This window comes from Lates calcarifer, linkage group LG15 (assembly GCF_001640805.2).
Source record: "Lates calcarifer isolate ASB-BC8 linkage group LG15, TLL_Latcal_v3, whole genome shotgun sequence".
In the NCBI taxonomy this organism is placed as follows: domain Eukaryota; kingdom Metazoa; phylum Chordata; class Actinopteri; family Centropomidae; genus Lates; species Lates calcarifer.
In genome coordinates this window covers 22,565,466-22,581,400 of record NC_066847.1, presented here as the reverse complement: position 1 = coordinate 22,581,400, position 15,935 = coordinate 22,565,466, and the positions used below count along the sequence as shown (strand labels likewise).

Genomic DNA, 15,935 nt, shown 5'->3' with positions numbered 1-15,935 from the left:
GAGATGAATAGTTATTGTTGGTTCTTCTGACACTTTCTTAACACATCTGTTGAGAGCAATTGCGTTTTTAAACCAAATCATCTTACTGTGAAAAAAATCTGACAGTTCCTGTGCACTGCGTTTGAATAGGACAGGATTGTGAAGGTGGCCCATGCATCTGAGAAAAAAAAAGTGACCAGTTTAAGTGTGAAATAATCTCTCAAATCATTTTTCCTCGTCTTTTGCTTCTATCAAGAAGAACATCACCTCCGCACTCGCTTTTAGTAACATTATTTTTGCCTATTTATACCAGCTCCAAAGCAGACAGGGGAACCGCAGGGGAGTAACAGTCCTATAGGCCAGCAGAGCCCCATGTGTTATTTCAGAGACAGCGGATAAAATCACTCAACTATCTCATGGCACACATCTCACTTTCCCAGCACCTAAAGCCTTTTCAAATAGCCACCTGTCGAGTGAAAGGTATTCTGCTCTCCAACAGAAATCAAAAGCAGGTTTGCTTTTCCCCACTTTTCCTCTTTTTTTCTCCTGACCTCACCCCCCACCCCCCCACTCAGGTCACCCAGATCCTCCCACCTCGTTTCGTCAAGTAAGTGTTACCCATGACTCAGTCACCCTGGAGTGGATCCCCGGCTTCAGCGGAGGTTTGCGGCAAAGATTTCGCATAAGGTGAGGAGATGTCAGGAAAGGATGTTTGTTTAAGAAAGACGCCCTTTGGCAATCAAACAATTGTAACTTGATGTTGCCTTTTGGTCGACAGATACCGTTGGGATCAGTCAGTCAGTTACCTGTACGTGGACGTATTTCCACCCACAGCAGCAACCTTCACCGTTACCGGCCTGCAGCCTGTCACCACCTACAACTTCTCCGTCAATGCCCTCAATGCAATGGGAGAGAGTGACTATGCTGACAACAATGCAGTACTGACCATCACCACCAAGGGTCAGTTTGGAGTAACCCCTGCTTGACACTGACAGGACTCTACTGTATAACAGTCTGAGAGGTTATAATACATTTAACAGAGGCTTGTTGTGATTAAAAGTGCAGCATGTGAGTTCTTTTGTTATTCTCTTTCTTTCTTTATAGAGAGGCCAGAGCCAGAAGAAATCCCAACAGATGATGACTCAGTCTCACAGAGTAAGTCTTTTAATACAACTCTGTGAAAAAGCTCTTAAGGGCAGTTGGAAATTGCTGTTTGCACAGCAGCTAGCTTCATTTGGCTAAATCATGTTAATGTATGCACCTCCAAGGCTGTTAATGTTTGCTCTGCCAGAGTAGCGGTTGTCATGGCGCCCACCCATACTTTTTCTCCACTGCTAGTCTTTAATCAATAAAGACAATTGAGAAAGCGGTTGGGTCTGTCTCAGTCAGTTTTTATCATCCAGAATCTCCATATTATTTCCTCTTTAGCTTTCATTGTTATGCATTGGACTAATGTTTCTAATGTTTTGTGAACTAGGTAGACAAGAGCTTCCAGCATATTTGACTGTGGTGTTCACTGTGGTGTTTGGAGTCCTGCTGGTGTTGAATTCACTGGGTTGCTACTTTGGGCAGAGGTGGAAAAAGAAGCAAGGCCAGTCAGGTAACCATAATGATCTTTTCATCTATGGATGTGCAAGTGTTTCCTCCATCACTTTTCTGTCATTATAATGTCCTGACTCCTCAGCGAAAAACTCTAAAGCGATTACTCTGAACCATGATGCAATTGTCAGCTCAGCCTCTCACTCTCTCCTCATCTCTCCATGTCCCTCCTTCTATTCGTCTATCCTGTCTCCTCTCCTTCTGCTCATTCTCTAGGCCTCCACCTCCCGCCACATTCATCCTTCAAAGCTGTCACTTCTGTGTTTCGTCCATATCTTTTATCTCATTTGCTAGCTTTATGTCCTTCCTCCATCTCTCCCTCTGTCTCTTTCTATTTGTTCTTCAGTCTAACTGTCAAGTTCTCCCTCTCAATCGTTTATTTTTCATTCCTCACCTTCCTCTGCCCTCTGGTTTTTTTACATAGATTTTTCACAGCTTACTTGTCTCTCATTCAGTCTCTGCGCTCTGGCCTTTTTATTGCCCTGATCAATTTCAGTGCTTATGAGATGATGCTCCTCTCTTCAAGTTCTAATTTCCTAACACTAAGCCTCTTTCCTCCTGTTTCTGTCCCCCCACCCTGCAGGGGGTAGAGGAGGCAGTGTGCTGGATGGAAAGAAGAATGAAGAGGAGGGGTAAGTTAAGGCCCTGCAGTAGAAGTAATAAAGAGACACACATCCAATCCACTCTAAGAAGTCTGAGACCTGATCCATTGGCTGACCTAGCTACTAAAACAGCCAGGCAGGCAAAACAACAAGCTTCTGTCAATATCCATTTTTATTAGTGTCATCAAACTCGCACCACAATCCTGCAATAAACGGATATATGCACCGCATGATACATTGTTATTAAGAACTTAATGTATGCAGGTAAAAAGTTGCAGCGTTCTCGGGAGGTGTTCTCTGTAAGTTCATATTGGGGATTAAAAGTTGTTGGGAAATGACTCAAGCAGATGACAGAATCTGATTTCTCAATGTAGGTCCAGTCAGTCAACTGTAAGCTACTCCAATAAGTATGAGAGCAGAGAAAAGATCAACACCGCAGCCCAGCGCACCCTCCTCATCGAGTCTGGATCCGAAACAGACAGCAATGTCTACGAGAGCTACACGGCGGTAAGAACAGGAGAGAGGGGGAGGAAAGGGAAGACTGGTATGAGAGAAAGACAAACGTTTAAGGCAAAAGAAGAGAAAATAAAAATAAATAAAAATAATAAATAAAAATATTCAGAGATGAAGATGATGAGATGAAAGAAGGTTGAGTAAACAGATGGGTGAGGGAGTTGGGGATGAGGCGGAGGGTGATTGGATCTGGCAGAAGAGGAAGTGGAGAATTCAGCCATAACAGGGAAAATGGATAGATAAACTAATGAAACCTTTAGCTGTGCACAGAGATGGAACCGAGATCAATACCTCACAATTAGCATTCAAAATACACATCGATCTCACAGAAATTATCATTTTGTACTTTAAAAAGGCCAACAAGGATTTGAACCTTGAAGAAAACTGTTGAGCGAGGTAAAAGAAAACAGACAGTGCTGTGCTGTCAGAATGGGGTATAATGAAACCTGAAATCCCCACAGAGGAAGGCTTTACCTCATCCCTAATTTAAAACAGTGCGTACCTGTAAGGGTTGCTTCAGCCAAATTACCAAAAATATATATTTTCTCAGTAAGTAGTGAGTTTCTTGAGAGCAGATAGTTTTGGTTTGATTTGCCCAGCTTTGAGATATTTGCTTGTTAGATTTCTACCCAGCACATTGCAGGTGGTCTTCATAGCACTGAAATCAACATCTTATCCTATAAACAATATCCCCATTACTCTAGAAATTCCTCAGACTTCACTGTCTACTGTTTTTATAGGGACTTCTGTCTCCTTCAATAGTTCCAATTAAAACCATTCACAGCAAGTCTCCTCCATCTCCATCATATTGGGGAGGAGGCACAAACCAATCCCAAATATCTCAGAGGTGAATGTCTAAAAAAAGGCAAATAAAACCGAACCTATCAGCATGGTTGTATATCCGTCTGGAGGCAAGTCAAGAAACTAATTTGGGTGACGCGACCCTCCAGTAATTCACTGCAATCCCCTCTGCTCCAGTGTAAAACATGTGGAATTGTCGTTTACCCGAAATTACTGTAGGTCAAAGCTGATCTGATGCTATCTCCTCTGTTTCACTAATCTTAGGAAAGCTCCCATTATTATTACCCCACCGGTGACTACATGCCTTCTCTCAGTCCACACCCTGAGGAAACACGCAGACCCGGTGAGATGTAAATATACCTCCGAGTAAACAAGGCAACAATAAACACTTCATGTCCAAAATATGATGCAGTCTGAGCCAATCAGGAACTGCATGTCCAAGCTAATTCAGTATTCAAGTGCATTCAATCTGAAAGATTGTAAAATAATTCCACCATATTTATGGGTTCCGTGTTTATGTTCATGTGCTCTTCAAGATGCCACCCATCTCCCTGTAGACTCTCACAGCCACTTGTATGAAGATGTAAAAGACGGGCGTCAGTACCAGGACATCCTGGCTTTCTCTCCTCCTTCCCCCCTGTCCTCATTTGACCACAGATTGCCTCCTCAAAGGAACAACTGGAGATCACCAACTTACCCTCAGGTCTGTAAACAAAACCTATGATGAAAGTTCCCATTTGATTTTATTAGTTACATTTGTTAATCACAATGCAGTTGAAAAATAACTAACACATATGCAATGGCAACTGAGATGCAGCCTGTCTCTTGGCAGGGCACTGAGAGAGCGAGGGAGTCGGTGGATGTTCGACAACCGTGGAGAGATTCTGATCTTCCCTTTGAACTACAAGGCGAGTTAGTCTAGAATGAGAAGGTCAGAGCAAATAAACGTGCTATGACAGGGCTTTTTAGTACAGTGTTATTCATTTTCTTCTTTTTGAACGGTATCTCACAAGTCACCTCTGATGAACCTGTACATAGAGAAGAAAGGAGCTAGAATTACTTGATGTAAAAATGTCACATAATGCAGTACTTCTCTCTCAAGTGTTTTGAAATTTCAGTGTATCTTGAGAACATTGAATGTTTTTCTCAAAGGACTGAAAGGACAACAAGCTGTACAGAAGTTAAGTAGCAAGGCAGAATGATTTGGGGGGAAAAAGTGATTTGAAAGCCTCAATAACCTCATGCAATCCAGAATGTCAAGATGATTCTACTTTATATTGCCTTTTCTTATAAGATGGAAAGTTTTTTTTAACCTCATATTTTCATATCACCAGCTTATTTTCTTTTCCCTCTGCGATTTTACTCTGCCCCCCCCCCCCCCCCCCCCCCCCGGGACCTGTCATTGTTCTTTCACCTTTACCCTACTTCTTGAAGTCAAGTCCTGGTCATTACCCGCAGCCGCCCTCTCCCTCTGCTTTGGCCTGCACTCAGACATGAATCGGTTAGTTAGAGAAAAAAAAAAAATGGAGTGACATCGCTGTGATTGGCACCGGGGCAGAAACAGCACAGACCCGTGGTGCAACCCAAGTGGACATCATCCCCTTTTTGACCCGTGCAACGTCTACATTCTCCAGCGTGCACCCAGATATGAGTATCTTACAACAGTTGCCCATCACCCCCCCACCCCCCCTCCCCCTTACCTGATATAATGAGTTTCAGACCTCACACTTAGTCTGTGGGAATCCCTACAATAGGATAGTACTGAGTGGTATTTAGCATGGTTATGTCTTCAGGAGTTAAAGCCATATCTAGGGCCAGACTTTAATCCTGTTTTCTCTCGAATTGAAGTTCAGTTCACAACATCAGTGAGAGAGAGAGAGAGGGAGAGAGAGGGAGAAACCATTGAGAGAATTTGTCTCACTGACTGTGGGCAGTCAAAGAGAGATAGAGACAGGATGAGAGGGTTAGGCTAAGCTGCAGCTTTGGTTCCTGCTACAAAAAAAAAATCTCCTCTCCACTTCTTTGGTTTTCATTATTGTTCAAACTGTAGTTCAAGGAAAACAGTTCACTGTGGGCTTTTACTCCACAGCCTTTACAGTGATAATAATCATCATCTTTATTTCTTTTGTAGAGCACTTTTCAAAACTAAAGTTGATTTTAACAAGACAGCAAATGAAAACTGACAAATTATTAAGTCAGATATAAAATCTAATAAAATAGAAGACAAATTCTTTATATCTATATACCATTTCCAGTGACACAAGATAAATGAATAAGAAATACAATTGAACTAAACAAGACTAAGAATTTACAGGGGCTGGATGGGGCATGAATGTCTGTACAAAATTCCATAACAATCCATCCAATCAGAGCCATGCTACTTAGCTAAACCGAAATCAAGATAAGCTTTCTGATAGATTAGTTCCTGACTAAGCCAGCCTCATATGTTCAGGCAGGCTAATACAAAGGTTATTACAAAGCCTCAAGGCCTTATATATACAGTATTTGACTGTTCTGCTGGGAAACCGTGGGTCCTGGCATTCATCTGAATCTTGTGCAACAGCACTCTCCAATGGCAGGGGCCAGCAGCAGTTGCTCAAGGAACATGACAAAGAGCCCAAGTTGATCTTGAGGAACTCCCCAGGTCCCAATCTGATCCAGCATCTGTGAGATGCACTAGAACAAGTCACATCCATGGAGGCTCCACCCCGCAACCCACAGGACCCAAAGGATCCACTGCCAATGGCCTGGTGCCAGACACCACAGGACACTCTCAGAGGTCCCGTGTCTGATGCCCTGATGGGTCAGAGCTGGTATGGTGGCACGAGGGGGATCTACCCAATATTAGGCAGGTCCCACTGATGCTGGATCAGATTGGGATCTGGGGAGTTTGGAGGCCAAGTCAACACCTTGGGCTCTTTGTTTTTTGAGACATTGCCTGCTGGGGAAGGCCCCTGCCATTGGAGAGTGGTTTTGTTCCCATATACATATGTGTGTGTGTGTGTGTGTTTATGACTAATGACCACTATATATCTATTAATGATGTGCATTTTAAGCTGCACATTGATGCTGTCATTGGCATGGCAGCTTGAGAACTACACAGAAGACGAAAATAGACGATGTCTTCCTGTATTATAATAACCGTTTGTGTTCTGTGTGTATTTGTGTAACTTCATCTTTCAATGTTTAGTGTGCAAAGATCACAAACTTCCTCAAAGTTTCCATGGTTCTTTTAGGTTCCTGCCACATTGTACTATGCACACAAATAGAAACTGGGCTCTTATTATATCTGTACACAGAGCAGTTTATGCACCCACCCACCCCACTTCTGCTTCCAGCTTCTGCTTTTTCCCCCCAAGCATCGGTCTTATGAGTACACACATGCACATGCATCATACTCTGCACAGGCAACATCTAGTCCAAAGAGACACGCATATAATAATCTTCATTTATTGTTCCTAAATAGATATATAATCCTTTTTTTTTTCTTTGATAAAGACGATGAGGTCTGCTTTATGAGATTTTCTTATTGCTAGACCAAGGTTCACACAGCATCACTCTTTATTGTGTTATTACTGTTATGGAAATATTTAATGACAGAATATGAGAGGTGATATTAAACCCTGATGAAGGTGTTATTGTCCACACATTTGTCTAACCTACAAAAATTCTTGTTTCCTCAATGGGGCCTGACTGCCTAGAGATAAATCTCTCAATGTTTCACTAAGCTGCGTTCCCTCAATTAGGCTCACCACTCTCCATCATGAGCTGTCAAGGTGTGTTTGTCTCATTACTGAACAATTGTTTAAGTTCCTGTCAAGCCGACTGCTGTGTTCATACCAAAGCCTGCTCATAATGCATCGTTTCAGTGCCGGCACGAAGCGTAATCTGCTAAACTGAAGGCTTGACAGCTCAATGCTGTATGTCAACTTCTATTTTTCCTCATTTGCCTCATGAACATTTTGATATGTTGTGTTCAGAGGAATCTCAGGGGAGCTGGAACACACAGGCTGCACCAGTGTGCAATTAAGTCAAAAGAGAAACAAATAAGAGACTTTAATTACCACAGCTCTAGGAGTGTTTTCACATCTATTTTACTCCTCTCCTGAATGTTTTTTTCCTTTTTTTCCCCCCCAAAAAAACAAACATGTGATTGAATAATACTCCTTTATCACTTTAACAGGTTGTGCTACCAGTGGGGAGCTAACTCGAATTTAACTCAAATTTCTTCAAACTCCGTAATTGCTGTCATTATTCAGATTTTTCAATTTAAACTAAACAGAAATCAAATCAAAAGCAACCACAGGTTTTACAGATTAGAATGTGATTTTACTGGCAGTTATTATGATTCATTTTGTGACTGCTCTCCTGTTGTTAGTAATGAGGATCTAATTTGCCGTCAAATGTGGATGAAAGAATGCAACTAAATAAATAGAACAGTAGTCCGTGAGGAAGTAAAAGCACAATCAATTGTTTATTTTGATGAGGGCTGATGTGAAGGGAGGTGAAAGAGCATGTGATTGTCTTTCTTTATAGGTCCTTTTGATTGCTGGCCATAGTGTCATAGCTGTCAAAGATCACATGGAAAGGCAAAAGTTGAAATAAACAGAAAAAGTAGATCTGCTTATAGAGCCTAATGGCCCAGAGAGATAGACTTAGACTCAGACAGACTTAGACAGACTTTATTGATCCCTTTTGCAAAAGATGGAGATTTTTTTAAATCACTATAACGCAGCATGCTTACAGTAAACATCTGTCTCTATACAAGATAGTCTGTACTTTTTCTTTCTTTCTTTCTTTCTTTGTTGTTCTGCTAATCATTTTCGTATACAAACAGATTGTGATAGGTCACTGATAACATGTAGTGGTACATCGGAGGTCAGGATGTGACACTTATTCCGAAGTGTTAACAATTTCCATAGAAACGTGACTGAAGCTGATCCAAAAGCATCCCCAGCACTCTAGACAAAGAACGTCCTCTGCTAGTGTGGATGAATCGCAGGCTTTGTCTGCTGTAACAGTCTTAGGTTTGTGCTTCTCAGTTGGGTAATGCTGTCAGGTCACAATCACACGCACCAATCCTGTAGCCTTGAAGCAATAGTTGAAGATTCTAAAATAAATAAATTAATTGAAAAATGGTAGTGATGAGGATTTGATGAGGAACTAGTTTTAAAATGTACTCAAGAAAACAAATTGCTCCTTTAGATGCTTGTTGAAAAGGTTAATATTTAAAGTTAATGACAGTGTGTTCAAAGAAGTATATTTAATAAACATCTTCACCAATAAAACGAAGCCATATAATTAAAATATCCGCCCATGTACCACATTATTGAATGAATGTAAACATATCAACAATCTCTCATCACAACAAGGTAATTCATGTTTTGTTTGTGAGACAGTGAGGTGGACACAGATGGCAGATGGACTTGTGGATATAAAAGACTGTATAAACATTGAAATAGACAGTCAGCCTGACAAGATGACAGACAGGCAAACACACAGGTACAAAACTGAGAGACAGTTTGCTGCAGGAAATAGACAAATAAAAGAGGGAGGACAAAGCGTCGTGCTGAGAGACGGCTGAACTGCACACACCGATCATAGCAGAGTGAGTGAGGGAGTGAAAAACTGAAAGCCAAAGAGCAAGAAGGAGGAGGCCATGTCATGAGAAAGAGTGGGTGAGCGAAAGAGAGCAACAGAGTTCACACAATTGGATGAGGAAGTAGCGATGATGAGTGCGTGGGGTGTGGTTGGTTAGCCGTTACTCCATCAGCCTCTCAGAAGTCACATGCTGAAAAAAGTATTGTGGGTGATGAGTCTGCGGATAAATCTCTGGACCCGGGCACCTCTCAGGATGGATACTAAGGTAAGCATAATAGCCTGGATGGATGGATGACTAAATATCAAGAGGGCTGAGGGGTGTTTTGGTGGAGCAGGCTGGAAGGAGATTGATGGAGGATGACAGACAAACGGATGAACAGACAGACGGAGAGTGAGTGAGAGTGCTCTAGCTGTGACAAACAGGCGGGCGGGTCAGGCCAGGGGAAGGGAAAGACGCCTGTACAGCCCAGGGGAAACAGGCCTCATCTTGACATATGCTCCGGAGTGGAATGTAGATTGGCATGACCTGCTAATCTGAGCTGTCACAGCTCATGACGGCCACAGACACTCACCTGTCATGCTGTTTCAAGCCTGGAGGACGAGCTGCCACCAGGATAGGTCAAAGATCGAGATTCATTTTCTGCTGGGGGTGGATTTAAACGAGCCGCCGGCCCAGACTTCAATCTGTCATCCTACCTGCTATTGCTGTACCTGCTCTGCAGTTGTTATTATTTGTATTGCATTATTGAGCAGGTTTTCTGTTTTTCTATAGTGTTTTATTTCAAGCTAGGGTCAGTGTGTTGTGAGGGGGAGGCAGAAGTATGCTTTCCCCCCTCCAATTGCTGCTCACCAGAACAAGATTTCCATTATGTTAAAAAGAATTGTTTTGACACATCCTCCAGTGCCTTTTTTTTTTAATTGGTGACAGTAGCAAACTTGAAACATGGAATGAAGTTTGATCAATAGCGCAGCAAAGTTCAAAACGGACACATGTGGGAGGATAGCATACACAATGTGCATCCTCGATCACTCATTTTTTGACAAATTTGACAAAAAAAACCTGCAGTTATGATATGTGTATCTTGTAAAGTTTGACATTCAAAGTAAGAATCTGTTCTCTGCCGTGCTGCGTGAGGAGTGTGGGTGCATGTGTGCTTGTGTGCAAGACGCGGAAGGAGAAGTGGCCATGTGGTGCCAACCTCAATGAGTACATCTTCCTGTCTGGTGTACAAAATGTTCCACAGTGAAGCAGATCCTTCAAATTGCCATTTAGTGTACATTTCCCTCATACTCATGCCCTGGATAAACGACTGTAACATCATTACAGTGGTTAAGGAGACACTATGCATTAACAGTGTCTTTCTATGTGCTAATGAGTCGACTTTTTGTCTGGATGTTGTGGATCTGCTCCAGTCCTCTGCAACAGATGTACCGGATTGCCTGCATTTATGTGATCTGTCTTCATTTATGTGGAGTCACCTGAAATATCTGAGGGGCTCTGGACTTCTTTGTACATCCTAGTTGAAGCGGCTGAGGTTGTTTCAATTACCTTATCTGTATCTTTTAACCACAGGTTGTGTTAAAACGGCACAAGCTGGAATACAATTTGTTGTATTATGTTTTTTCTTTCAGATTTATCTGGCTTCCTTGACCTTTTTCCTGCTTGTCACATTTAAAGGTGAGTGCAAACTGATCTGACTCACTGAGAAGTCAAATGTGAGCTGAGTTTAAAGTGAGATTATGGAACTTCTGCTGAGCAGCAGCCACCTTGGTCACAAATCACAATAACAGCTTACATTCGGGTCACAGAGTAACCATCATTTTCTCTGAAAGATTCTGTGGCAATGTTTAAAAAGCCCAAAAGGACATTTTAAAACACTTACCATTATTTTCCAGAATATGTATATGTAAAATGTTCAGTCTGCTGAATGATATAAACGATTTCTGAAGCGCTCACCAGATTTCCAAATCAAAACAAAGATGGCAGCCTGCTAGTTACCTGGATAAGAAACAGAGGCACAATGTGGGATACCAGTTAAAAATCTTTTCATCATGCAGCAGACAGAAGATTTATTCATCCAGACAGTTAGAACAGAGTAAGTGCTTTTAAATGACCTTGCTGATTTTTCAGACTTGCTGTCTTTTAGAGAAACCGATGGTTACATCTGTGACCTAAATGTATGCAACTATGTAACACGCGCAAGCTCCCACACAGTAGATGAGACAATCCTGGAAACTCCCATAGAAAAGCTCCAAGAAGCAGCTGTATACTTCACTGTAACAGAGTTGAAGAACTTAACCAGACATAGTCAAAGTATAAATCTCACATTTGTGCTGTTTTAAGTATGTTTTCTGTGTGGCATCTTCTCGTGGTGTGCTACATTGTAATGTAATGCAGAATTGAAGTTGTAGTGGGTGTTTTTCCCCCAGTGGCCACAAGGAGCAACAATGAGTCCCTTGAAAACAAACTTTGACAAAGAGCTCAAAGGTGAAACATATGCTTTACTGGAGAGTTAATGTGGTTAACTGCCTCACTTCCACTTATGTGTTTTGAACAGTGGCTTTTCATACAAAGGTTTTTTCATAGAAAACTGGGGCTAGCCTTACAGTAGTACAGGCAGTGAAGGGTAGAAGAAAACTGACTCAGTAACACAGTTACACATCAATATTTATCTAAAGTTTGCCAAGTTATTGTCCACACCAGACCAACACTGGTGCAGCCAAGCTCCTATGTCTATTGACTTGAGCAAATTTCAACATATCATTTGTAAGAGGAAGAGTGTTATTTCTTCTGTCAAAGGTTGCATTGTGTCACTTTAGGCTGCAACCTGGAAATTACCAGCTTAGGGGTGTATGCAAATGATGAGTAAATCACTTCCATAAAGTTGAGGAACTTATGAAATCAATCAAATGGCATGGTCAAAACTGATGCAGTAGAGGCAAAGATATCTTGATTTTCAGGCCCCAGTTACACATAAGTCAGACCAAGCTCCATGAGTACAATAATGTAATAGTTATAATAATACAGAATATACATTATACTGTGGGTCATTTGGTCCACACACACACACACACACACACACATACACACACACAGGTTATATGACTTAAAGGTTTAATACAAATATTTGAGCCAGATGTATATCATTACGCCTTAGTTAAGTCCCCTCATATGGGTTCATTAAAGTAGCTGGAATCACAGCATTATCCTAAGAAAGTAGAGAGCTTCAGCACTAATTGGAAGGTGCTAAGTGAGTAAACAGACAACGGCCTCGCTGTCCTGTAGTCTCACACAACAATCCAGCTCTGTTGTGGCCAGTGGTTTTGTAAGAGCTGCTTCTTTGTAACTGTGCCGCGCTGCCCCACTCACAGGACTATTACTGTGACATACTCTCAGTGCATCTGCAGGCCTCTCTCCCCCTGCATGGCCAGACACACATTCTCATGTCTGGCCTCTGCCAGGAATACATCACAGCATTGTTTGGAGAGAGTCACTGGGATAAACAACGCTGTTCTTTGTTCTTCCTGCAAAGTGTACAGTACGGAGGCCTTCACTATGAGGCTTCATCTGACTTGTGTTTTTGGTGATTAAAATGTGTCTCTTTTTTTCTCCCACCCACAGTGTCAAGGGCTCAGATTCCCCCACCCGAAGATCAAATGGAGTCTGTGAGCAACAACACAGAAAACTTGACAATAATGCCCACTGCTCTGACTCCCACTGGTATGGTACTTGTAGCTATTCTGAGAAATACCACTTTGTAGCCTTTACAGTCTCCATACTATTTCATTTTATCTATCTATCTATCTATCTATCTATCTATCTATCTATCTATCTATCTATCTATCTATCTATCTATCTATCTATCTATCTATCTATCTATCTATCTATCTAGCTATCTATCTAGCTATCTATCTAGGTTCATCAGGTTCATCTAATTCAGTTGCTTTTTGTGGTGTTAACAGGAAGAAGAACAGAAAGCAGAGTAACTAGAAATGGTGACTCCCCCCCGGAAACTAAACAAACCACAGACCAGCACATCAGTTCTAGCAGCCCAAATGAGGCCATCACATCTGAAATTAAGACTTCATCAGGTAGTCCGATGAGCCATTGGCTCAGTACCTCAATAACACCAGTCATTTGAGTTTAAACACATGTGATTTGTATTAAAATGTTTCTGTCACCTTTAGCTCCCAAAGGGAACACAACAGAACCACAATCAAACGTCACATCCTCTCCAGGTAACGATCTTCACCCTCACCCTGACTTGTTTGAACGCCCAGTTGGTGGAGCCATTGAGTTTGGCTGGTAGATAGACTGTGAGCACTCCAGTAGGGCTATAACATCCCCTCACACCTACAGCACAGGCTCACAGAAGGCTTCCCCATCAAGAATGCAGAAAGCTTTAAAACTAATTATGAGATAATTAGAAAATGTTAAACTCCCTGTCCTTGTTGAGATATATAGAGGAGTGTTTCTGCTGTATTTTACAGCACCGGGGAAAGAGAGAGAAGTAGAGTGAGAGAGACAGAGAAAGCACTGATATGCTTTAGAGAGTGTTAGCCCAAATTTCCTCTGAGAGTCATCCCACTGAAATATTCAGAGATTCAATTAAAAATGGAGTTAAACATAGGAACGTACCTGGAATTTAATAGGAAGTAATTATGTATGGACTCATATGGCAAAGATAAGGAGTCAATATGTCCCAGGAAAAAAAAGTTCCAATATATGAAATTATGCTTTTGCATTATGAAACTGTGTATTATGAATATTATCAATATTAAATACATGAGGAGAAAAGGAGCTAGAAAATCAAAAAAAGTCACAGAAACTAATGTTTTCTCTGTCTTTTTTTTTATTCAGCATCCGCAGCGACATCCCTCCGATCCACAACTAAGACAACCACCAGAAATGAGTCCTATAAAACTGCCAAGGGTAACTAAAAAATTTTCCTGCTCTATAGTTACGTTAAATGCCACAGGCATTGCGATTTTATTGTTATCTCAGGGCAGACTGACAGTATCACAACTCCCCTGTCTTCCAAACAAAACCCCTGGCGGAGTGGTAGAATAGAGCACCTCACTTCCTCTCTTGCCAACAGATTAATGCCTGATTGTACCCTATGCAAGAGGAGATAAGATATTTGTGTCCTCATGCTGTGCTGGCTTACCACAGATAGGGTTTTGATACACCATCAACAGCATGTCAACGGGGCCAGTAGATCTGTCATGCCATCTCTGACTGTTGTTCCCTTGGTGATCCTGTCTCTCTTTTTCTTCCTGTTGAAGCTTCCTGTGTTCAACAGTCAAACTTAATTCACTACTTTGCTTTCTGTTTTTACTTCTTAAAGTTAAGACGTGGGACCAGGATTTCACCTACGGTAAGAAGCTTGACTTGACTGTGTGTTTTTTTTGTTTGGTTTTTTTTTTTGTGTTTTTTTTTTTTGTTTGTTTTTTGTTTTTTGTTTTTTGTTCTGCTATTACCTGTTGTGCCTGTGGTTGAGTGTTTCATTTGTGTTTCATATATTCAGATTATGAGTCCTTGCGCCATGCTGGGCTGTCCATTGCAGCACTACTCTTCATCGTGGGCATAATGGTTATTGGCTGTAAGTATGACACTGACAGCCACTTTTGTGTTTCATAATCTCTTTTAAACGACTGTAATTACATTCAACAGCCCTTCTCACTCCTTCTTTTTTCTTTTCTCTTACTGTAGGTGGCAAGGTCTGCCGGCTGCCCAGGTGTCGCAAGAGGTCTTCCAAGTAAATATTTACAGCCATAATTTTGAAAGACAATAAAAGCTGGCAAACAAAAGTGACTACGGTGAATTGTGCTTAGATCACGTTGTTGTGAAACTGCAGCTGAGGGAGTTGAGTAATTTATATAACAGGCTACTGGATGATATATGGCAAACAATCAGTCACATCAGACATATCATAGCTCAACAGAATGCTGACTAAAATCTTTGTGATGATTAATAGATCAGAAGGATTATGATTAAGCTACTTGTTGGGCGAAACTGTTAACAGAGCAACTGCAACAACTGCAAACTGTTTGTTTTCCTTTCTGCGAAATATTTCGAAATATAATTGATTTCTTACGTAGTGTTTGATTCTTTAATTGTTCTGTGTGTTTCTTTTTTCAGGTCATATCGAGTGGCTCAAGGATAGAGAGAGCGAGAGCGAGCATGTTTATAGTGACACAAGGACAGAGCTGCAAGAAACCAGTCAGGAGTCCATCAGAAGGAAAAAAAACACTCAACCAACACCTGGCAACGTGTGTGTGCATGTGGACTAACTTACTGTATGGTACTTAGTAACAGCGTCACGGGAAAACACTGGATAAACACAGGAAACATAAATCATGTTTCAATCAAGTAAAAACAAGTAGAAACATCAACTGCTTTATCTCTGTCAATGTTATTTCTATACTTTGCAAAAGTGAACTGAAATAGTAAAAGTGATTATTTATCTTGGAAAATAATGAAGAGACGATTCGTATTTTAATCACACCTTCAGCCATGAAGCAGGCTTGTTTCTAATGACCTTTGTATCTTATAACTGATAACACAGCCATAGGCGGTGTCTCACAGCCAGGATTATTATTAAAGGTTATGAAGAATAACGCTGCAGCATCCCATATTTGACAATCTCGCACAACGCTTATTTTCTGTCAGGCTCTAAAAATGAAAGCTGGGCCACTTTTTCTTCCTTCACACTCTTTACAATTTCAATCTCGACAAAAACGTGATACTCAGTAAGGGGTGTCAAAGCCTCTTAGTAGCTCTATGCTTGTGACTGAGTAAAGCCCTAGATTAAACAAGATCCACTAGTGCATTATCTT

General features: G+C 41.3%; 2 protein-coding genes across 4 annotated transcripts in view; both read left to right on the top strand.

The window, feature by feature from the left end:
* Nucleotides 1-4,606, top strand: part of nphs1 (NPHS1 adhesion molecule, nephrin) — a 57,596-nt gene extending 52,990 nt beyond the window's left edge. The window contains exons 22-30 of the mRNA XM_051076091.1: nucleotides 555-666; nucleotides 758-939; nucleotides 1,084-1,134; nucleotides 1,457-1,579; nucleotides 2,162-2,210; nucleotides 2,555-2,687; nucleotides 3,759-3,837; nucleotides 4,031-4,197; nucleotides 4,327-4,606. Of these exons, the coding sequence (XP_050932048.1) occupies nucleotides 555-666; nucleotides 758-939; nucleotides 1,084-1,134; nucleotides 1,457-1,579; nucleotides 2,162-2,210; nucleotides 2,555-2,687; nucleotides 3,759-3,837; nucleotides 4,031-4,197; nucleotides 4,327-4,416 (986 nt within the window). The 3' untranslated portion in view covers nucleotides 4,417-4,606. The remainder of the gene's footprint in view (nucleotides 1-554; nucleotides 667-757; nucleotides 940-1,083; nucleotides 1,135-1,456; nucleotides 1,580-2,161; nucleotides 2,211-2,554; nucleotides 2,688-3,758; nucleotides 3,838-4,030; nucleotides 4,198-4,326) is intronic.
* Nucleotides 4,607-9,196: 4,590 nt separating this feature from the next.
* fxyd5 (FXYD domain containing ion transport regulator 5) lies at nucleotides 9,197-15,491 on the top strand. 3 transcript variants are annotated; one of them, XM_018687820.2, is made up of 10 exons: nucleotides 9,197-9,360; nucleotides 10,728-10,773; nucleotides 12,718-12,816; nucleotides 13,059-13,187; nucleotides 13,284-13,334; nucleotides 13,957-14,028; nucleotides 14,444-14,473; nucleotides 14,624-14,698; nucleotides 14,809-14,854; nucleotides 15,238-15,491. In XM_018687820.2, the coding sequence occupies exons 1-10, from the start codon at nucleotides 9,283-9,285 to the stop codon at nucleotides 15,260-15,262; spliced, it is 651 nt and encodes a 216-aa protein (XP_018543336.1). In that variant the 5' UTR covers nucleotides 9,197-9,282; the 3' UTR covers nucleotides 15,263-15,491. The 3 variants fall into 3 exon arrangements, with proteins under 3 accessions (XP_018543336.1, XP_050932356.1, XP_050932357.1); XM_051076399.1 differs by lacking the exon at nucleotides 9,197-9,360 and adding an exon at nucleotides 9,380-9,486; XM_051076400.1 differs by lacking the exon at nucleotides 9,197-9,360 and adding an exon at nucleotides 10,391-10,630.
* The last annotated feature ends 444 nt before the right edge of the window (nucleotides 15,492-15,935 follow it).

Excerpts from the sequence above, each read along its gene's own strand:
- fxyd5 (XM_018687820.2), top strand. The coding sequence starts at position 9,283 with ATGCTGAAAAAAGTATTGTGGGTGATGAGTCTGCGGATAAATCTCTGG. Across the intron at positions 14,029-14,443 it reads GTCCTATAAAACTGCCAAGG|TTAAGACGTGGGACCAGGAT; the intron begins GTAACTAAAAAA and ends TACTTCTTAAAG. Across the intron at positions 14,699-14,808 it reads GGGCATAATGGTTATTGGCT|GTGGCAAGGTCTGCCGGCTG; the intron begins GTAAGTATGACA and ends CTCTTACTGTAG.